A 24348-nucleotide genomic window follows, 5' to 3' on the forward strand; every position below is an offset into this window, starting at 1 on the left:
AAGAGCAATGCATAATGCAAGGCAATGCAAAAAGAGTTTACAGCGAATATGAAGTGTTTATCTGGGAAATAGGAAGTGCTGGGGGGGGGGAGGCGAGGGGGATTATCTCCCGTGCACACAGACGCGCGCGCACACACACACACACACACACACACACACACACACACACACACACACACACACACACACACACACACACACACACACACACACACACACACACACGGAAACTAGAACGTGGTTTTAAAAATAAAGAGACCCGTCAAATCGTATAAAAGTATGTGGTAAAGGGGCACAGAGATCGAGTAGGGGGAATCTCTGCGTCCTCGCTACTCTGTAAATACCACCGAACCTATTCTAACCAAACGAAAATGAGAGATGAAACAGTGTGTTTTATATGTGGTGTGAACCATGTATGTGACGTGATGATATTCATGCAGGTTTAAGACCTTACAGTAGAGGTCTACGTACTGTGGTTCACGGACCATCTACCAGAGGACCCAAAACAGAAAACGGGACAGTACGTCCCTTTCGCCAGCCGCTTCCATTTTCTAGTACGACAATTTAAACTCCGTTTATGGATGCATTAGTACTAGTTATAAAAGGAGTCAAGAGATGAGTAGATATTGGTGTGGTGATAGGATTTCCGAGAGGTCATGGCTTCAGTTTGTGGCAAGAACTTGGTATCTCTTGACAGCAAAACTCACCATAGCATTCAGGAACACTTAAAGGTGAGAGAGGAAAAGGGAATCGAGAGATAAAGTTGGGGAGGATTGAATGAGGATGTCAGAAAGAGAAAGTGAGAGTTCAAGACAGAAAGAAGGATGGAGAACGGAGAGAGAGAGAGAGAGAGAGAGAGAGAGAGAGAGAGAGAGAGAGAGAGAGAGAGAGAGAGAGAGAGAGAGAGAGAGAGAGAGAGAAGGGAGGGAGAGGGGAGGTACAATGGACGAGGGATGAAGAAAGAAAGAGAGGGTTAGAGAAGAAATGAATGAATATTGGAAGAAACAACGGAATGAGGAAGTGAACATTACGGAGCTACGTCCTCTTAAACAACCATTCTGTCCGTTTTAATTACCATTTGTATTTAACATTGTAATGAAACTACTCAAGGTTACCAATGAACAAAATGTAAAACATGAAAGCCTATGACTAGCCCCCACCGGCCGCATTCATCACCTGGACTTTGCAACACGAGCTAAAATGCTACATTACTGTTGTTGTTAATCAACTTGGCAACTTGGCAAGTTTTCCGGGCTGAATGGATCTGTGGAAAATTAAAGAGCTTTTCAGGATTTTGTCACAATACTTTTTTTTTAGTGGGCATTGTGCCCTCGTGGCTTTGGCTGTGTGTTTGTTTTTGTCCTCGTGGCTGTTTTTGTCCTCGTGGCTGTTTTTGTCCTCGTGCCTGTTCTTGTCCTCGTGCCTGTTCTTGTCCTCGTGCCTGTTCTTGTCCTCGTGCCTGTTCTTGTCCTCGTGGCTGTTCTTGTCCTCGTGCCTGTTCTTGTCCTCGTGGCTGTTCTTGTCCTCGTGGCTGTTTTGGTTTGGTTAGGTTTAGTTAGATTACGTCAGGTTTGGTTACCTTTGGTTAGGTTTGGCTATTCTAGATTTGGTTAAGTTTTGGTTACGTTGTGGTTAGGTTTGGCTGGGTTAAGTTAGGTTTGGTTACGTTTGCTTGAGCGCTGCTGGCTGACATTTTCTTCATCATTCTATCCAATTTCTGTATCCAACACGGCAACGGATGTCGTATTCGCATCTTAAGAAAACCGACGCGGTAGGCGTACAGTCTGAATTGCATACAGCTGCGACGTCGCATATATACGACTTCGTAACTCTGCGCGTCTTTCATGCCTGCTACGGATACATCATTTTTCTTGTTGTGACCGCTGTATCAGGAGGTCGTTATATCCATAGTGGTAGTAGTGGGCATCCATCAGTCTCAGGAGACTATGGAGTCGCGCTCTGGTGGTCGGTCTGGAGTGGCCTCTCCAGGGCGCATAGCCTGGGTAGGTTGATACGGGGGAGAAGCTGTCACCCATGCAGCAGGTCCTCCTACTCCGTAATACTGCATATTATTAGTGAAGACGGCGCCTGCAGCGCCAGTTAGTTGGGAAAGCTAAGCTGATGATGAGAAGATGTCGAGGCAGCTTAATGGGATCGAACTCTTAATGGGATCGAACCCCGGACACGAGAAATGTGGCATTTCTCGTTAACATAAAGCATGTGTAATCTTATATATGATAAGTTGCATAATAATTATCAAACACCTGACGCGACAAATGCAACCTATTCTCCTGTTTATATAGTACATTTTGTAACTATCTGGACCATTGTACATATTGACGTAATAGACTATTAGATATTTGGTACTAAATTTGGTACTATTGACTTTATCTTGGCCCGAAAAACTTAAACTTAAACCCAAACTTAAATATTCCTATGCATATATATATATATATATATATATATATATATATATATATATATATATATATATATATATATATATATATATATATATATATATATATATATATATATATAATATATAATATATAATATAGTGTGTGTACAATATTATAGGCTTTAGCGTATATTAGGCCTAGGATGGTTAAGTTAGGATTAACAACCTAAATACAAAACCTTTAACAGTTTGTCCAAATTCAATAGTACCAAAGTCTACATTGTGATAGTTTATCACGTCAAAATATGTAGGAGGGTCCACAGCGTTACTATAAGTACTATCTAAGCAGGAGGACGGGGTGGGGTCAGTGAGTCTAGGAACGATGCCACGAAAACCAACCTTTATCCTTCAATAGTACTCAGATGTGTCGGGCGTCACAACACAGCTGGGTTGGTGGGGCTTACCAGGCTTGGTGGGGCTTACCAGGCTTGGTGGGGCTTACCAGGCTTGGTGGGGCTTACCATGCTTAGTGGGGATTACCAGGCATGGTGGGGCTTACCATGCTTAGTGGGGATTACCAGGCTTGGTGGGGCTTACCAGGCTTGGTGGGGCTTACCAGGCTTGGTGGGGCTTACCAGGCTTGGTGGGGCTTACCAGGCTTGGTGGGGATTACCAGACTTGGTGGGGCTTACCAGGCTTGGTGGGGCTTACCAGGCTTGGTGGGGCTTACCAGGCTTGGTGGGGATTACCAGGCTTGGTGGGGATTACCAGGCTTGGTGGGGATTACCAGGCTTGGTGGGGCTTACCAGGCTTGGTGGGGCTTACCAGGCTTGGTGGGGCTTACCAGGCTTGGTGGGGCTTACCATGCTTGGTGGGGCTTACCAGGCTTGGTGGGGATTACCAGGCTTGGTGGGGATTACCAGGCTTGGTGGGGCTTACCAGGCTTGGTGGGGATTACCAGGCTTGGTGGGGATTACCAGGCTTGGTGGGGATTACCAGGCTTGGTGGGGCTTACCAGACTTGGTGGGGCTTACCAGGCTTGGTGGGGCTTACCAGACTTGGTGGGGCTTACCAGGCTTGGTGGGGCTTACCAGACTTGGTGGGGCTTACCAGGCTTGGTGGGGCTTACCAGACTTGGTGGGGCTTACCAGGCTTGGTGGGGCTTACCAGACTTGGTGGGGCTTACCAGGCTTGGTGGGGCTTACCAGGCTTGGTGGGGCGTACCAGGCTTGGTGGGGCTTACCAGGCTTGGTGGGGCTTACCAGGCTTGGTGGGGCGTACCAGGCTTGGTGGGGCTTACCAGACTTGGTGGGGCTTCGCCTACGTTTACTGGGATTCTGCTGGGTTAGTTTGGACTCACCAGAGTCCGCTTGGCTTCGCCTGGGTTCACTGCGACTCACCAAGATGGGTAGGAGGGCAGGTAGCTCTCTTGAGGCAACAAAGACCTTCTGCGTTAACCTTAGAATACTTTGGACTGCCTGGACTACCTGCCATCTTTAAAGATAATTTGTGTTCCTTCGTCTTGAGAAGAAGCAATGTTCCCGCCCTCCTGTTGGTCTCCTGGTGCGCGCTCTCGCCTAAATGTGCCGTTGTGATGGGTCGCATTTCTCACTACAACATTACACTATTTACCTTCATGTTCCTACAGCAAGTAAATACTTTACAGTAATATGTTCTCCAATTAAGAAAATGTCGGTTAGCTATGTTAGATCTAGAGCTTAGTTGGTCCCACACTCCCACACCTGTTGCCCGGATATAGCGGTAAAGAACAAAGGTGTAGCGAGTGTTGGGGAAATGATAAACAAATTCTGATCCGTTTCTATAAAAATCAATTAGTCTAAAATAGTGCTCAGGGAGGATTCTAGTGAGACCTTTGGGTCTAGGAATATATATCAGGACTTGTTGAGGCAGTGGGGGATGCTGGCGGGTGCCTGGAGGTCTTGTGCCCGTCTCAGCTTCTCCATGTTCTCCAGCAGGAGGGTGTTGGAGGGCTCGTGCCCGTGCGCCGTCAGGTAGTGTCTCCAGGCGCGGGTGTAGTCGCCCTGGCGGGGGAAGAGAGAGAGGGGCAGCATTAGGATTTACGCTTGGAAAAGCTAATGATTTTTGTTTTCCCTGTTTCTTATAAGTGATGGTAGAGACAATATGATGCCCACAACCTCACTGTGCGACGGAGATTAGTAAAGATAAGGAGCTCATTATTGGTCTAGGAACCACAAACACGAGAATGATCTAGCCTGGTGCAGTGTAAGTAGTATTTACTAGATACACAAATGCTTAATGTCTGGTTATTTAATAGTTGTAAGACTGATAATAATTTGATATCTTCATAATATTTATACTTTCTCTAATGCTTCTCAAGACGAACATAATTTACTCTCCTACAGCCGGTCCAAAATTTTGAGTTGAAATATAGATTCTTGACTGGAGAATTCTTGACAATTCCAAAGCCCAATAGCTTTGGAATTGATTAAATAGGGCGAGCCGTGACTAGTGTGTGCTAGTGATGGATGGGAGTGGCCTGGGGAGCCAGACATCACTCTCGGTGCCTCAGTGGCTGAGAGCGTAAGGTGTTCCCCTTGGCGCCTTAACCCCAGCGCAGGTGAATGTAAAGAGCCCACAGTACAGTAAATGAACTCTTGAGAGAACCTTGAAGGTTCATCAGTTCGGCCATAAGTCATCATATCACAAACGACTCCTTATACGGTGGCATAAAAGTAATAATCTGGGGAGTTGGTTTTAATGTGGCATAGCATTACTTTGAGTCACGTTCAACGAACAGTATCTATACCACACCTTACTGCCAATATGGAGATATAAACAGTGTTAAGGGAGCCAGTGGTGGGAAGAAAGTTAGACATGAACATTATTACGAGCTGAAGAGGGAAGTGGAACAGACCTTAGCGTGGTAGAGGGCCCCCAGGTTGATGTGCGGGTGGGTGAGCGTCGGTTCCAACTCCACTGCTAGCAGGTAACTCTGCTAGAACATAATATAGTGTACATGTACCATGGTGTAGTATTTCCTCTTGCAGTATGTGTCACTTCTTGACGTATTTCATTATTAACTTATTATTACCGTCGGATACCTTTATACAATTTTGGTAACTGTGAGAAACTGCTGCTGAGTCCTAATAATGTTCACGGTATGAAAGATCTTACCTGGGCGGCCTCATCTACATTATGTCTGTCGTTGAGGAGGTCTCCATAGTGAGCGTGGAGACGGGCGCAGAGGTAGGGCGGCCTCGAGCAGTTGTGGGCGGCTTGTTGGGCGAGAGTGAAAGCGTCTTGGGTGCGGTTGGTGTGGGTGTAGAGGAGGGAGAGGTGGAAGAGCGCCTCCTGGTGGCCGGGGGACTGGTCGAGCACCTTCTGCAGCAGCTCTTCGCTCTCCAGGTAGCTCCTCTGCTGAAGCTTCACCCGCGCCTGCGTCAGGAGAGAGGAAGTAGCGAGAATCAGGGGTCAGATTCACGAAGCAGTTACGCAAGCACTTACGAACCTGTACATCTTTTCTCAATCTTTGGAGGTTTTGTTTATAATTATTAAACAGTTAATGAGCTCCGAAGCACCAGGAGGCTGTTTATAACAATAACAACAGTTGATTGGGAAGTTTTCATGCTTGTAAACTGTTTATTAAATGTAACCAAAGATGTCAAAGATTGAGGAAAGATGTACACGTTCGTAAGTACTTGCGTAACTGCTTCGTGAATCTGGCCCCAGGATGACAAGCACTGGTCGCCAGGCACCACCAAGGGGCTCACATCTACGTATAATCCGTCGGTAACTTTAGTTTAAAGTTTACGCGCCAGTATCCGCCTCTATACTTTATTGTGTAACAACGCAAGACATTTATTTTGTCGGGAAACAGACTCGAGGCCATAAAAGTTTGATGAAATTGACAGGTATGACGGCGAGTCAGGCCAAACGTGACCTCCTGTCAAGGCCATACGTGACCTCCTGTCAAGGCCAAACGTGACCTCCTGTCAAGGCCACACGTGACCTGTCAAGGCCACACGTGACCTGTCAAGGCCACACGTGACCTCCTGTCAAGGCCACACGTGACCTGTCAAGGCCACACGTGACCTGTCAAGGCCACACGTGACCTCCTGTCAAGGCCACACGTGACCTCCTGTCAAGGCCACACGTAACCTCCTGTCAAGGCCACACGTGACCTGTCAAGGCCATACGTGACCTCCTGTCAAGGCCACACGTGACCTCCTGTCAAGGCCACACGTGACCTCCTGTCAAGGCCACACGTGACCTGTCAAGGCCACACGTGACCTGTCAAGGCCACACGTGACCTCCTGTCAAGGCCACACGTGACCTCCTGTCAAGGCCACACGTGACCTCCTGTCAAGGCCACACGTGACCTGTCAAGGCCACACGTGACCTGTCAAGGCCACACGTGACCTGTCAAGGCCACACGTAGCTTTCTGTCATAACTCAAAAGCGGAGATGACAGAATTCTGTCTCTGAAGAAAAAGACTTCGCGTAATATGACATATTTGTGTGACACAATGTTTGATTAAATAGATGTGCTCACCTAGATGTGCTCACATTGCTGTGCTCACATGGATGTGCTCACCTAGATGGGCTCACCTAGATGTGCTCACCTAGATGTGCTCACCTAGATGTGCTCACCTAGATGTGCTCACCTAGATGTGCTCACCTAGATGTGCTCACATTGCTGTGCTCACATGGATGTGAACATATCAAGATGAACACAATCCTAACCCTCGTCCATTGAACATTGTTTTAGTTCAGTGCTTTGATTCAGTTGCACACGTATCCGTAGGTAATTGAGTTAAATAAATACCGAACTTTGTGGTTAAATACAGGTGGGTACAAGACCATGGCAGAGTGCCATGATGGGAGTGACTGGCGTGGCTGGGAGCCAATAGGAAGGCATGTAGGCACCTGTTCCTATATACTCGGGAAGCGCCTGATTTCACAATTCACAATCCGTGCGCGTTACCCGAGGTGGTCCGTGTTTACACAACATTTGCAAGATTTACATCAATATTAAGCAAACATTTAAGGTTTCTTTTGAAAATCTATATTTTGGGAAGTTTAAATATTATATGTTATTAGAGCTTGAAATACGATAGAGAAGTGTTCAGATTATTAACAAGAAAAACAAATTGAAGACCAGCCAGTTACGAGCTTAAAAAAAGCATTATTAATTATTAAACTTGCATTTTTTTTATTATTATTTTCTACCACAGACGTGGCCACACATTTACAATGCTAACCAACATATATACATTTTCTTCTGTCCTCCATGGACAGGGTTAGAGATGTGTTAAACATATAGTTCAAGGGTTTATTGAACACTCAACCACAGAAGGTGATTCAGTGCTTTAAAAATGCTAAGCTAACCTACATACGTAAATACATAGATACACAGATTTACGTATGCCCTACATAAAGTGTTTGATGTGTCTTTTACATAGTGTCATTAATGTACATTCACAAAGGTGAAATGTAATTCTGATCAGCTTCCATATATACTTTATACCCATACATATACTTACACACACATATACATACATATATACACACACACATATACATACATATATACACACACACATGCATTCACATACATTTGTCTCATTTACTCTGACAGGGTGAGATAGCTGACAGAGAGACTAGTGTGCAATTAAGCACTTAATCACTGAAGGTGTTTTTACAAGCTCAGGTTATATAGTTACATCATATATATACATTGTATAATTGATATTTTACATGGTCAATCTTGGATACAAGTCCAATATATCATCAAGTGTTCCAGTACTCATATAGTAATTACAGAGTTCAGCATACCTTAGCCCAGGAGGGCGAAAGTCAGTCAGTATGGGACATTCTACAATATAATGTTCAAGAGAGTGCATGTTTTCTCTTTCACAAAGTTGACACATTGTGTACTCGACATTTGGGTTTTGAGAAAGCTGCCAGATACGTCTATATCCCAGGCGTATTCTGGCCACTATAACATCACATTGCCGGGTTCTTGTTCTATTAGTCCCATATGTGAATGTCTCCTCACGATATCTATCATAATATTTAATGCTACAACATTCAGGTCTTTGTGAATTTGTTAGGTCGGTGAGATCTTCATTAGATATTTGTTTAAGTATTCTCTTTGTCACTGCTAATGAAACACCCATATTAATTTCTACCACTGGTTTTCTGCAGGCTGACTTTGCAAGCATATCAACAGTGTCATGCCTTGAGATGCCAACATGTGATGGTATCCATAGGAATTTAATCTCAAATCTGTTTTCTTTAGCAGCTAAAACATTCATTCGAATATCACTGACTATTTTCTGGGTGTCACTACTATGTGCGTTCAATGCCAGGAGTGCACTCTGCGAGTCACAGTATATAAGTCCACTGCCTTTGTCTTTTAAAAATTCAGTGGCAAGGTATATGCCTGCAAGTTCGGTTTGAGTTGTACTTGCCTAGTCATTGACGCGCTTCATTGCTGTATGTACGAGAAAAGATTGTTCAAATATGTTACATGCACATCCGGTACATCGTCCACCTTCTTCTACAGAGCCGTCGGTATAGCACTGATACACATCGTTACCCATACTCTGAGTACTTTCAGTGATGCTTTTCAGTGTTAACTGTTTTAATAATGTAGTGTGCACACTATCTTTCTTGGGCGCATTTACAAAATCAACTGATAGATCCCAGTTATCCCATGGAGTAATTGGCTGATTAATCATTAGTTGAGTTGAGTACATATTTAATATTTTGATGGAGTTGGCTACCTTGTAGAACCAATATACATAATCAGATTTCGTTCTTCTTCTATAGACCTCAGGTGAGTGCAGCATATTAGAAAGTTTAGCTTGAAACTTCATGTGTTGTCTAAATCTACTCAATGCCTTCACGCCGAAAACTGTGCTAATAGAGAAAATTCTCACTTATGGTAGGTAATTTTAACTCTGCTCTCATATTAACTATTCTCGTGGACTTTGGAGCCCCAAGGATGAGACGCATAGCTTCATTTTGCAAGGTTTCAAGAGATTTCAGCTCTTTGTCAGTATACAGTGTGAGATGTAGAGCATTGTTGTCAATCACAGAGCGTATAAATGATACGTAAACGTGATACGTGATACGTTACATAAATGTAAACTTGCATTGAATGCATTCATAGCCTCTCGGTATTGAGTCTTCTTCGGAGCAAAACGCGAACTAATTTTTGTTTAAAAAGGTTAATACCGTATTTGCTGGCGGATACGACGCACGTTTTTCAACCATCTGACGAATATATTTAATTTACATGATTGTATTTACGACGAATATATATATATATTGTATTTACATGATAAAAAAATCACATATTCCCTCCAGCCAAACTCTCCACCTGAACATCACTTTTTAATAAATGTATAAAACCTACTACATTTTATTTTCCATGGAACATTCTTGCAAAATGAGTTCATCTTACGCGCCGGCAGACACGGTACTTCCCAGCTAGTTTTGAAAGCTGAAATTTTAGCCACAATTCAGGGGTGATGGTGGAGAAGGTCAGAGGTGGGTCTTTACGCTCGCGGTGGGATCACACTCGGGGCGGGCTGACACACGCGGTGGGCTGACACTCGCGGCGGGCTGACACACGCGGTGGGCTGACACTCGCGGCGGGCTGACACACGCGGTGGGCTGACACTCGCGGCGGGCTGATGTTCGCGGCGGGCTCACGCTCGCTGGAATTACACGGTCGTTGTGAGTCATGCTTGGTGGGAATTGTTTTCATTTTGACCAAATAGGACGTCTAAAGAATTTACTAAGGTTAAGCGTAAGATGAATATTTTATCATGTGAGAGTGGACACGAAAACGAAAGAGAGAAGCAGAGACAAAGAGACAGAGATAGAGAGACAGTCACAGAGGGACATACACACACACACACACATACACACACACACACACACACACACACACACACACACACACACACACACACACACACACACACGTGGTGGAGGCTGACTCCATACACAGTTTCAAATGTAGATATGATAGAACCCAGTAGGCTCAGGAATCTGTACACCAGTTGATTGACGGTTGAGAGGCGGGACCAAAGAGCCAGAGCTCAACCCCCGCAAGCACAATTAAGTGAGTACAATTATGTGAGTACACACACACACACACACACACACACACACACACACACACACACACACACACACACACACACACACATAAACTATTCAACACTGGTCGTACGCGAACAAGGCGACACAAGTGGAAACTGAGTGCCCAAATGAGCCACAAGGACGTTAGAAAGAACTTTATCAGTGTCAGAGTAGTTAACAGGTTGAATGCATTAGGCAGTGATCTGGTGGAGGCTGACTCCATACAAATTTTTAAATGTAGATATGATAGAGCCCAGTAGGCTCAGGAATCTGTACACCAGTTGATTGACAGTTGAGAGGCGGGACCAAAGAGCCAGAGCTCAACCCCCGCAAACACAACTAGGTGAGTACACACACACACACACACACACACACACACACACACACACATTTTTTTTCCCGGCCTAGGCGGAAACAGTTGGGCAGAGTTTCTGTCACTCTGGTGCCCCCGTTACCTTAGCGCTAAATAGGTACCTGGGAGTTAGACAGCTGCTACGGGCTGCTTCCTGTGTGTGTGTGTGTGTGTGTGTGTGTGTGTGTGTGTTGCAGAGAAATATATGTAGTAGACATAATAGAGGAAAAATATATTGGTTAGAAAAGCGGGGTTCAAAACACTAATAACTCGATTCTGCAGGCACAAATAGTAAATACAAATCTAAACTACACACCAGTGGGTGAAGCAGAAGGCGGGTTAACTCACCAGGTACACAGTGGAGGAGAGCATGTGGGGATGGCGGGTGAGGACGCTGGTGAAGGTAGATTCCGCCTCCTCCAGGCGACCAGTGTTGAGATACAGCTTCCCTAGACTCTCCCCGATCTCCGCCTCCCAGGCCACCGCCAGCGCCCTGTACAAGGCCCCCACCATCATCATCATCATCCAGGGGTGAGAGAAAGGTAGAGACGTAGAGACTGGTAGTGTGGGTGGTGGTATTAGTGGTGGTGGTATTGTGGAGATCAGCAGTCGCTGCTCTGCTAGTTATTCTTTGGCGATTATAGCTGTGAGATGAAGGTAATCAGTGCGGACTTTGAACGTGTTGCCTGATTGACTGCGGGTTGGAGGTAAGTCTGTTTCTCTGTGAACGATTGAGAGAGATTGAGGGAGAAGTGGCGGAGACAGACATGTCTTTCCAGGACGGGCGACAGACATGAGAGGCAGGGTCATCTCCCAAACATTTAAATGGAACAGTGAATAAGAGAGAACTTCACCCTGTCCCAATATTTTGTATCTCCCTTCCTCCCTTCCTTAGAGTCTGTATCTCCGTACCTCCCTTCCCTAGAGTCTGTATCTCCCTAACTCTCTTCCCTACAGTCTGTATCTCCCTAACTCTCTTCCCTACAGTCTGTATCTCCCTAACTCTCTTCCCTACAGTCTGTATCTCTCTACCTGCCTTCCCTACAGTCTGTATCTCCCTTCCTCCCTTCCCTACAGTCTGTATCTCCCTCCCTCCCTTCCCTACAGTTTGTATCTCCCTCCCTCCCTTCCTTACAGTCTGTATGTCCCTCCCTCCCTTCCCTACAGTCTGTATCTCTCTAACTCCCTTCCCTACAGTCTGTATCTCTCTACCTCCCTTCCCTACAGCCTGTATCTCCCTACCACCCACCCCTGCAGTCTGTATGTCCCTCCCTTACCTATAGCCTGCATTTCCTTCTCTTCCTTCTGATGGCATGTATCATTGTCTAAACATAATGTTCACTGTTCAAGAATGACTTCCATGTAAGTTTATGTTCAGTATTACGTAAGGAACTGAGGTCCTTAATATGGAGACGTGTTTTCAGGCTAAGCAAGTTTCCCTGGCGTAGCCCCCGGCATATATTGAATAGAGAAATGATTTGTTAATTGGTTGAAGGTAATTATTATTAGTTAATTAATTATTAATTATTAAATATTAATAATTATTAATAATTAATGAAGTAATTATAAGAAGGTAAAAAAAAATTTAGTCAAAATATTAACCCAACCTGCACGTATGAAGCGACTATGTTTTGAAGTGTCTTGGAGACGAATAAACGAATAAGTGTTCGTATCATATGTGTGGGGTGGGATTTTTTTGTCTTAATTTCTCGTTTTAATGTATTGATACATTAATATTATATATATATATATATATATATATATATATATATATATATATATATATATATATATATATATATATATATATATAATAATATATATATATATATATATATATATATATATATATATATATATATATATATATATATATATATATATATATATATAATATATCAGGCCAATACCTGTGGGCAATTCTCTCCGACGTCTCGTCGCAAAGGCAGCTGCAAGAACAGTTAGTGATGCAGCGGCCAACATGCTGAAGCCAAAACAGCTCGGGTTCAGCATTCCACAAGGGTGTGAGGCGGCAGCCCATGCAGCTCGAGCCTTCATCGCCAACATCACAGACGAAAAGGCCCTTATCAAGCTAGATTTCAAAAATGCCTTCAATTTGGTGCGGAGGGATGCTGTACTCCGTGCGGTTCATAGTCATTTCCCTTCCCTCTACCCTTTGTACATTCATGCTGCAGTATGGATCTTAAGCTACTTTTTGGCGAACATGAAATTGACTCGCGAGAAGGCGTCCAACAGGGTGACCCCTTGCTCCTCTCCTTTTCTGCTTAGTCATCAAACAAGTCACAGAGGTCCTGTCCAGCGAGCTTAACATCTGGTTCTTGGATGATGGTACCCTAGCTGGTTCCCAAGACTCCCTCCTGGAGGACATCAGAAAAATCCAGGAGCAAGGTGCAGTTTTAGGCCTCACCCTGAACCCTTCTAAATGTGAAATAATATGTTCCAACCAGGGCATCGTAGAGAGAATAGAGGGTCTTCTGCCAAATATCCATAAAACTAAACCTGAAGACAGCACACTCCTAGGAGCTCCCCTGGGGTTGAAAGCCATCGATGAGGTCCTTGATAAGAAAATCGCCGACCTTAAGAGGATGGATGGGAGGATTGAGGATATTGATGCTCATGATGCACTCTACCTCATCACCAGATGTCTGTCCCTCCCCAGGTTAACCTACTTTCTGAGGTGTTCACCATCTTACAGTAGCCAAAAACTAAGTGAGTATGACTGGTTACTGAAATCAATGCTAGAAAAAGCCCTTAACCTCTCTCTCGATGACCTACAGTGGAAACAAGCCTCTCTTCCCGTAAGACTTGGGGGCCTCGGAGTTCGAACAGCAACGCAAATCGCTGTTCCAGCCTTCCTGTCCTCCTTATCAGCATCCGGCGACCTTGTGAAGGAAATTCTACCTGCCCACTTACATCAGCTGGCAGGTGTACATGATCCCAATTTTACACGCTGTGCCACAGAGTGGGCCTCTCGTGCAGGCCAATCACCTCAACCATCATCCCCAAAAGCCCACAAGCAATCCAGCTGGGACGGCCCCATTGTAGACCAAGTTGCTGCAGAGTGCCTGGGTGCTGCAACAACACAACACGACATTGCTCGCCTCACAGCAGTAGCAGCCCCACATGCAGGAGATTTCCTGTTAGCAACCCCAATGTCGGCAACTGGCACGCGTCTCACACCACATGCCCTCCGAATTGCTGTGGCCCTCCGCCTTGCTACCCCAATCCACACCAGATATAGGTGTATTTGCGGCAAGGTGGTGGCTGACAGGTACGGCCACCATGGCCTACTCTGCCAAAGCACAGGGGGATGGCACTCGAGGCACAGTGAAGTTAACGACATCATCAAGAGGAGCCTCACCACAGCTGGATGCCCAGCTGAAAGAGAGCCCCGTTACCTAACGCCCCGTAACTCTGATGCTCTTATTGGTCGCCCGGATGGTATCACAGTGAACCCCTGGAAGAATGGCAAGCAGTTGGTATAGGACTACACGTGCGTATCAACCCTGGCTAACACCTACATTAACCTCAGTGTTGCACAACCAGGTGGCGCTGCCACCCACAGGGAAGCAGCCAAATCCCGTAAGTATAGAGAACTGGATCACCACTACAATTTTGTCCCCATTGCTTCTGAGACACTCGGCGCCTGGGGTAAAAGTGCTACCAGTTTTTTGAAGGAACTGGGTTCTAGGCTCATTGAAACAACAAGGGACCCTAGAGCTGCCAGCTTTCTTTTCCAGCACCTCAGCGTGGCGATACAGAGGGGAAGTGCGCACTGCATCATGCCCGCCATCTGAGGAGCTGGAGGAACTCGACAACCTATAATAACCATCTTTGTAACCCATATGTAACTCCTTTTTTGTAACAAAGTTCAAATAAAGTAAATATATATGTGTACATACAAAAGAATGGGGGTGGTAGGAGAAGATAATATTAGTGTTCAGTGAGAAACCACAAGGTCTCCTCTGAATACTTTTTATTTTCTTCTCCGAGGCTATGGGTCTCCACATTGGCACCAGAGGTGGTACCCTCACAAACTTTATATATATATATATATATATATATATATATATATATATATATATATATATATATATATATATATATATATATATATATATATATATATATATATATATTAGACCTACTGTAGCTCACTAAAAGTAATACTGAAATAAAGAAAGGGATGAGAAGGACGTGCGGGCGTACCTCTTATAAAGCATCTCGGCCTGAGTGTTGTTGTGTAGAGTGAGCATGAGTGTGGCGGTGTTGACCAGCGCCACGGTGTGCTCCGGGTCCAGCCTCAGGGCCGCCTCGTAGTGCCGCAGTGTCGCTTCCTGACGACCTGAAACACGGACATGATGTGGCTCTCAGTGCCCCCCTGTGCCACTCATCACACAAGTGTGGTATAATGTGTGTATTATGGGTCCTTTGACCTGTTACTCACTTGGATCTGTTACTCACCTGGGTCTGTTACTCACTTGAGTCTGCTACTCACTTGGGTCTGTTACTCGCTTGGGTCTGTTACTCGCTTGGGTCTGTAACTCGCTTGGGTCTGTTACTCGCTTGGGTCTGTAACTCGCTTGGGTCTGTTACTCGCCTGGGTCTGTTACTCGCATGGGTCTGTTACTCGCTTGGGTCTGTTACTCGCCTGGGTCTGTTACTCACTTGAGTCTGTTACTCACCTGGGTCTGTTACTCACTTGAGTCTGCTACTCACTTGGGTCTGTTACTCGCTTGGGTCTGTTACTCACCTGGGTCTGTTACTCACGTGGGTCTGTTACTCACGTGGGTCTGTTACTCACGTGGGTCTGTTACTCACCTGGGTCTGTTACTCACCTGGGTCTGTTACTCACTTGGGTCTGTTAATCACCTGGGTCTGTTACTCACTTGAGTCTGCTACTCACTTGGGTCTGTTACTCGCTTGGGACTGTTACTCGCTTGGGTCTGTTACTCACGTGGGTCTGTTACTCACGTGGGTCTGTTACTCACCTGGGTCTGTTACTCACGTGGGTCTGTTACTCACCTGGGTCTGTTATATTCACCTGGAAAGTTATTTGTGAATTAGGGTGTGGTTGGCACAGGCGCACTTTGAACTATGTTCCTAGGCGATGTTCTCTCTTTGTTCTAGACTCTTAAGAGAGAGAGATTGTACGCGCTGAGAAGATCGCAGACGGCGAACGTCTTAGGAGGTCTAAGATGTTGATCATGAAGTCATCACCCGGCTGATGGGTCGATCCTGTCCCTTAGAATTTCAATCCCGTAATCTGACAATTTGGCTGAGTCAGTCTCTCTCTCTCTCTCTCTCTCTCTCTCTCTCTCTCTCTCTCTCTCTCTCTCTCTCTCTCTCTCTCTCTCTCTCTCTCTCTCTCTCTCTCTGTATTCAACTACCTACCTACTTACTGGCTATCTACTCTCTCCCCCCCCCTCTCTCTCTCTCTCTCTCTCTCTCTCTCTCTCTCTCTCTCTCTCTCTCTCTCTCTCTCTCTCTCTCTCTCTCTCTCTCTCTCTCTCTCTCTCTCTCTCTCTCTCTCTCTCTCTCTCTCTCTCTCTCTCTGTCTCTCTCTCTCTCTCTCTCTCTGTCTCTCTCTCTCTCTCTCTCTCTCTCTCTCTCTCTCTCTCTCTCTCTCTCTCTCTCTCTCTCTCTCTCTCTCTCTCTCTCTCTCCCATGATAATCTTGCAGCAATTTCGGGAGAATGAGATTTACCAGAGACTCATTTTTATTTAATTTCTGAAGCAAAATGAAGATTCTTATTTTGCGAGGCGTGTACGAGTCTGAGGTGGCTTGGATATTGCCCCAGCGTCTTTAAGAGTCCCTCCGTGAATGGCACGATGGTAGCATATATAATGGATACCTTGCTGTGTAAATATTGGAGAAAAAATTAACATTGTACGGGGGGACTGGGTAAATATCTCGACCCCCTTTTACCCTTATCTTATTCTATCAGTTTGTTAAATTTTATCATGCTGAAAGATGTGCATAACTTGATAGTTTCATGAATAAATGAGTAAGAAAATAATAGAGCAACTCCGTTATTTTCAGCTATTATGTTATGGTACATTATTATGTGTTAATATGGTTCGTTATTTTTTGTTAATATGGTTTGTTATTTTCGGTTAATATGGTTCGTTATTTTCGGTTAATATGGTTCGTTACTTCCGGTTAATATGGTTCGTTATTTTCGGTTAATATGGTTCGTTATTTTCGGTTAATATGGTTCGTTATTTTCGGTTAATATGGTTCGTTATTTTCGGTTAATATGGTTCGTTATTTTCGGTTAATATGGTTTATGTTAAAAAAGTGATTATATACGCGAGCCTCGTATTGGAGGAGCTTGTAATAACCAGTTGATATCGGCGGGAGATAGTCATTATGTATCAGTCATAATAACGTAGTAGTTCTTAAGTTATCTTAAGAGAGAATGTGACGTCTGGCGGAGGTTGACGTCATACGCTCCTTCGTGTGACCTACAGCACACAACTGGGGACTGAAGCGAACATATAATACATATAATATTATTTAGCTAAAAAGGACGTCGTATATGAATACGACGTTCTATTTAGCTAAATAATATTATATGTATTTTTCTCATGGTGAACTAGTCTATTTCTTGAAGCCAGATTAGATATTTAATGGTTTAGCTAAATATTCAGCGATAAAGAAGTGTTTAGTTCTTCCCCAAGCTTCTTGAGGTAGATCGGAGTACTATTTGTCTTTTTGGGAACATTTAGGCGCTGGTTTTTGGCCTTAAATATTTGCTAATCATGACCCCCAGATTTTTTTCGCATTTGCAATGTTTCAATTTCAACACTATCCAGCAGATATCTGGTAACTCTATCATCATTGCAGATGATGAGTCACAATAACGTTGCTGAAGATTAGATATCTTGATAATTCTCCAGGACGGACCTTATACGGTCTTTTCCTTTTCATATTTTTGGGTTGAGTGTGTGTGTCACTACCTAGTCTCGCAAACCTTGCATTTATCAATTTTTTTTTTAACTTTCTAAAGTTATTTCTTTCCTAATTTTTGTATTGTCTGCAAATATTGCTGCTCAATCCTGAATCTAAATCGTTTATATGTACAGTAAACAATAGGGGGTCCTAGGATAAGGCCTTGTGGCACTCCAATTATAACTATTTCCCATTGTGACTGAACTCCATTTATACAACTCTTTTGTTTTGCTTTCAAATAATCGCGCCCTTATCCAACTTAGCATAGTTCTCCAATACCAAGAGTTTCTTCCATCCACTCGTGAGGCCCAGTATCAAAACCTTCGCTGAAGTCAAGGTACACAACGTGATAATTGGTACCACTGTCAAATGCCTCAAATATGCTGGAATAGAGTAAATGGAAATTTCATGGAACATAATTTCCCTTCACAGCCCTTTGTAGAGCTATGTTGAGAATCCCTTATCAATCTGTGTTTCTCAAGTTGTACCAGAATATCTTTTCCGATTAAGGATTCAAGCAGTTTTCCCACAATATACGTTTAGCTAATTGGTCGATAATTCGATGGAAGTGATAATTTCCCCCTTTTCTGAAGACTGGTCCAACATTGACAACCCTCCGCGATTCCGTGGAATTTATTGGCATTAAATATGAATGTCAAGGGCTCACTCAGCTCTTGTATGATCTTGGGACCCAGACAAATTTTTCGTCTGAGCCTGGGGATTGGTTTGGTTTTCATTTGTCTATGTGAAATTACTTCCTCCTTATTAATGACTATACAGTTGAAGTGACCTTCCTCACCTCCTACATAGATTGGCTCAGGTGTTATCAAGTTCCTCTCTAGCGTACAGAAACATAGTACTTAGGATGCTACTTATTTCAGTGTCATTATCAGTTATATGATCTAACTCATTTTCCCCAAGGACCAGCATTCTCTTTAGTCTTTGGCGTATCTGAAAGAAACCTTTGACATAATTTAATTCCTTTTCCACTCAAAAATAGAAGAATTTTCCAGACGGACTTGTTTTCATTTTTAATAAAGACTAGATATTAGAAAACAAGTATCCGTCTAAAGTCTTCAAAGTTCTAAATCACAAAATATTTACAAGGGTTAGAAAACGGGCTCCCAGGTTCCAGACAGCTTGAGCAGCTCGTTCATGATTCAGGATTACTTGTTCCCTGTGGACACCGAGCATCTAACTTTCAGATTCTAAACCAAATACCTCTTCCAGGAGAGGAAAATGGTTAATCTCATTCCAGTTTCCAGAGGAGCGTATCCGTCATGACGTGAGCCGCTCGTTCCAGCTTCGTTGGTGTCTTTCACTGCTCAAATTTGATCGGAATATTTGGTCGTCTGGTCGCTGCACGGGGTGAATGTCGTCTGGTCGCTGCTAGGGGTGAATGTTGTCTGGTCGCTACACGGGGTGAATGTCGTCTGGTCGCTGCACGAGGTGAATGTCGTCTGGTCGCTGCACGAGGTGAATGTCGTCTGGTCGCTACACGGGGTGAATGTCGTCTGGTCGCTGCTAGGGGTGAATGTCGTCTGGTCGCTACACGGGGTGAATGTCGTCTGGTCGCTGCTAGGGGTGAATGTCGTCTGGTCGCTACACGGGGTGAATGTCGTCTGGTCGCTGCACGGGGTGAATGTCGTCTGGTCGCTACACGAGGTGAATGTCGTCTGGTCGCTGCTAGGGGTGAATGTCGTCTGGTCGCTACACGGGGTGAATGTCGTCTGGTCGCTACACGAGGTGAATGTTGTCTGGTCGCTGCACGGGGTGAATGTCGTCTGGTCGCTGCACGAGGTGAATGCTGTTCCTTCTATCAATTTGCCGCTCCGGATCAAATGTAATTGTTCTTCTTAACAAGAATCATGCTAACCCAACCAACCCACCTACCCCTATCGCGGCCGCTGCAAGGACAACGTGAATATTAGGATGCTTTAATGTTCATTAACACGATATATTTTGAACGGATCGGTTGATTTCGTAAGGCATAAGACGTATTGGGGGAGAGGAATGGTTGGTAAATGAACCTTTTACCCAAGACGAGCCACTATTTCCTCCTCACTTCTTCTCCCCCCCCTCCACCTACCCCTCAACTTTACCTTACCTTCCCGTTTACCCTCACCTTCCCCCTCTTCCCTTCACCTTCACCCTTACTTTCCCTATCACCTTCCAAATGTGGGAATAATCATACGTCACCGGAGCTTTCATTAACGGTCTTCGACTAGTTGATCCTCTCCTCCACAATTGCCAGTTTCCGCCGCCTTGACGGTCTTCCAGTTGATGGGATTAAGCAGGCAGTGTGTAGTCTCCCTACCCCATGACTCGCCATTACCAGGGAAACTGATATATGACTCTATTAGGATTGACTTCTCAAAACACAACGAGCGCACGTGCAATTAGTGAGTAGGGGAAAATGCGACAGAACATGCTTCTTTCTTTCTCTCTCTTCCGCTGCCAACCATCCATCCTTCCCCCCCTCCCTCTTCTTCCACCGCACGTTCTAGCCAATACCCATCCCACTCGAAGCCCCCTAATGAATGACCGTGAGACACAGTGCACCGGAAGGCTTCAGTGATACAGCGTCTTTTCCAGTCCTTGGACTCAGGCTGGAAATCGGAGGAAACGTCAATTAAACTTGTTATATATCACTGAGGCGTTAAAGACTGTAGATGTTAGTGGTTTGATACCTGGGATATCTGGATATCTGATATCTGGTTGATATCTGGATTCCAGGATATAACCTATACAGGTGTGATAGGAAAATTAGGTCACATGGAGGAGTGGGTCTGTATATTAGGGAAGACCTTGTATGCTCGGAGCTCCTAAACGTTACAAATGAGGTGGTAGAGGTACTGGGATTAAAAATAGAGAAAATAAATTTAGTGATTATTCTAATATACAAACCGCCAGATGCAACGGCTGACGAATTCACAGAACAGATAAGCAAAATAGAGAATAGCCTTGATAATTTGGAGAACCCGATACCTGATATTATCTTCCTAGGTGACTTCAACTTGCCTAGTCTCAGGTGGAAAATAGCAAACAATAATATTATACCAGGAAATCTATCAAGACCTAACCAACCACAGATTAGAGAACTACTTAGATTCTGTGACAAATTTTCACTCAATCAGCAGATATCGGAGCCAACGAGAAATGAAAATATTCTAGATCTGGTCTTTACGAACAATGAAGACATTATCAGAGACATTACGATATCAGATACCACATACTCAGATCACAAGCTCATTGAAGTGCAAACGACCATCAATACTCAGAATAGACCTAAAACGTTGATAAAGCGAGAGGGGCTATTCAGTAAATTCAATTTTAATAATAAAAGGATAGACTGGGAGATAATAAACAGGGAACTTACAAACATTCCATGGGAAACTGTTCTAAGTAATACAAGTCCTACAGAAGGAATAGAAAAACTGGCTTTGGAAGCGTATCAAGTCTGTCTGAAACATGTTCCTTTGAGGAAAGCCAGAAAGAGATCTAACGTAGAAAGAGAACGCAGACGACACTATAAACGCAGGAAAAAAATAACAGAACTGCTTATGCAGACACGAATTTCCCGTCAAAGAAGGAATAATTTAAATAGGGAGATTGAAGAAATCGAGCGGAAATTGATACACTCATATGAAACTGAATAAAGGCAGTTAGAACCGAAAGCAATTCAGGAAATACAGAAAAATCCAAAATATTTCTTCTCATATGCGAAATCAAAAGCAAAAACCACTGCCAGTATTGGACCTATTCGTGCAAGTGAAGGTTCATACACGGAGGATGACAAAGAAATTAATGAAATCCTAAAAAAGCAGTATAAGGACAAGTTTAGCACTCCAATAAACAACATGAAAGTGGAAGATCCAGACAATTTCTTTATGCGGGATATTCAAACCCTTGTAAATATAACTGATATAAACACAAGCGCACAAAATTTTGAAAGAGAAATTGAAAACATGCCCATGCAATCGGCCCCAGGTCCAGACTCATGGAATTCAATATTTATAAAGAAATGCAAAGTGCCGGTAGCACAGGCACTCAGTATAGTGTGGAGGAAGAGCTTGGACACGGGGGAGATACCAGATGCACTTAAAAGTAGCAGACATATGCCCCTCTACACAAGTTGCATTGGCAAAGAATTATAGACCAGTTGCACTAACATCGCACATCAAAAAAAGTATTTGAGAGAGTGATTAGGAGTCAGGTCACCAATTTCTTTGAGACCAATGACCTTCACAACCCAGGCCAACATGGATTTCGAGCGGGAAGATCGTGCCTCTCACAGCTACTTGAGCATTACGACAAAGTCACTGAGGCATTAGAAGAAAACCAGAATGCTGATGTGATATACACGGACTTCGCAAAGGCTTTCGATAAATGTGACCATGGCGTGATAGCACACAAAATGAAGTCAATGGGAATAACCGGTAAAGTAGGACGCTGGATACTCAGTTTTCTGTCAAACAGGACTCAGCGAGTAACGGTCAAGCATATAATATCTAGTCCAAGTGCAGTTAAAAGCTCTGTACCTCAGGGTACAGTCCTTGCACCGCTGCTTTTCCTTATTCTCATATCAGATATAGACAAAAATACAAGTCACAACTTCGTATCATCCTCTGCAGATGACACAAAAATCAGTATGAAAATTAGCTCGGGTGAAGACATTGAAAAACTTCAAGCTGATATTAATAAAGTTTTCGACTGGGCATCAGAAAATAACATGATGTTTAACAGTGATAAATTCCAGGTACTCAGGTACGGTAAAAATGAGGACCTTAAACATAATACAGAGTACAAAACACAATCAAATGTACCCATAGTAGGAAAACAGCATGTAAAGGATTTGGGAATAATAATGTCTGACGACCTAACGTTTAAGGAGCATAACCAAGCAAATATTGCGACAGCCAGAAAAATGATAGGATGGATTACGAGAACTTTCAAATCCTGGGATCCCATCACAATGGTTGTACTCTTCAAGTCACTTGTGTTGTCCCGTCTTGAGTACTGCTCAGTACTCACTTCCCTCTTCAGAGCAGGAGAGATTGCTGAAATAGAGGGAATACAGAGAACATATACGGCACGCATAGACGCAATAAAGCACCTAAATTATTGGGATCGTCTCAAAGCCCTCCAAATGTACTCACTAGAAAGAAGACAAGAGAGATATAAAATAATATACACCTAGAAGATACTGGAGGGCCAAGTACCAAATCTACACAGTAAAATAACAACGTACTGGAGTGAACGATATGGAAGAAAATGCAGAATAGAACCAGTGAAGAGCAGAGGTGCCATAGGCACAATCAGAGAACACTGTATAAACATCAGAGGTCCGCGGTTGTTCAACGTCCTCCCAGCAAGCATAAGAAATATTGCCGGAACAACCGTGGACATCTTCAAGAGGAAACTAGATTTATTCCTCCAAGGAGTGCCGGACCAATCGGGCTGTGGTGGGTATGTGGGCCTGCGGGCCGCTCCAAGCAACAGCCAAGTGGACCAAACTCTCCCAAGTCAAGCCTGGCCTCGGGCCGGGCTTGGGAAGTAGAAGAACTCCCAGAACCCCATCAACCAGGTAATCAACCAGGGAAACCTGCCAGTACCAGTATATGTGTGTGTGTATCGCCTCGGGGCATGCGACTTGCAGGCTTAAGAATTTCATTCAGTCAAATGCAGACAGTGTGTTTTCTTTATAAATAAAATATATACAAATTTAAATAGATATATAAGAGTATGTAAACAAAACAGAGAGGCATACTATGCTCTGTGTCAGTTGTTGGTCTGAAGGGACTTCAGGCCATACGAATATAGGAAAACCAAAATTGAGAAAATTGAAGAAGATTTTACAGTTATTGCCGAAAACTGTGATGGGTTTAAACCCCAAATGTATATCTTGAGGTTATCTTGAGATGATTTCGGGGCTTTTTAGTGTCCCCGCGGCCCGGTCCTCGACCAGGCCTCCACCCCCAGGAAGCAGCCCGTGACAGCTGACTAACACCCAGGTACCTATTTTACTGCTAGGTAACAGGGGCATAGGGTGAAAGAAACTCTGCCCATTGTTTCTCGCCAGCGCCTGGGATCGAACCCAGGACCACAGGACCACAAGTCCCGCGTGCTGTCCGCTCGGCCGACCGGCTCCCATATGTTATGAATATATTGAAAATATTTTTAATTTGTGATATACTTATTCTGCAAGAACACTGGCGTAAACTTCGTGAATTTGAAAACTTTTTTAAATTTGTAGATGGACTAGTTACAGTGCCAGCCCTGAAATGTCGGATTTCAGGGCATGGCACTTGGGTCTTCCATGTCAAGTTCTGGAAGACCCTACGGCAGTTCTGCCATCCCGTGGCATAGCAACATGCAGGGTAAAGTATGTTGTTTATACCATACCAGGGCGCGTTACTGCTGGACTTGTGTTCTACAAGTATTTCACCGGCAGTATCAACGGTGGAGATGTGCACGATGC

At 44.1% G+C, this 24348-nt stretch overlaps 1 protein-coding gene across 1 annotated transcript; it reads right to left on the reverse strand.

Annotated features, from left to right (window-relative positions):
- Positions 1–4218: 4218 nt before the first annotated feature.
- LOC123752234 (protein O-mannosyl-transferase TMTC1-like) lies at positions 4219–20078 on the reverse strand. The gene is made up of 8 exons (XM_069311315.1): positions 20025–20078; positions 18715–18818; positions 18147–18250; positions 15123–15258; positions 11241–11385; positions 5558–5818; positions 5298–5375; positions 4219–4443 (listed from the first exon to the last, which is right to left on the reverse strand). Exons 1-8 carry the CDS (start codon positions 20076–20078, stop codon positions 4294–4296), a joined length of 1032 nt encoding a protein of 343 aa, XP_069167416.1. The 3' UTR covers positions 4219–4293.
- Positions 20079–24348: the final 4270 nt, after the last annotated feature.

Source organism: Procambarus clarkii, chromosome 69 (genome assembly GCF_040958095.1).
Source record: "Procambarus clarkii isolate CNS0578487 chromosome 69, FALCON_Pclarkii_2.0, whole genome shotgun sequence".
Taxonomy (NCBI): Eukaryota; Metazoa; Arthropoda; class Malacostraca; order Decapoda; family Cambaridae; genus Procambarus; species Procambarus clarkii.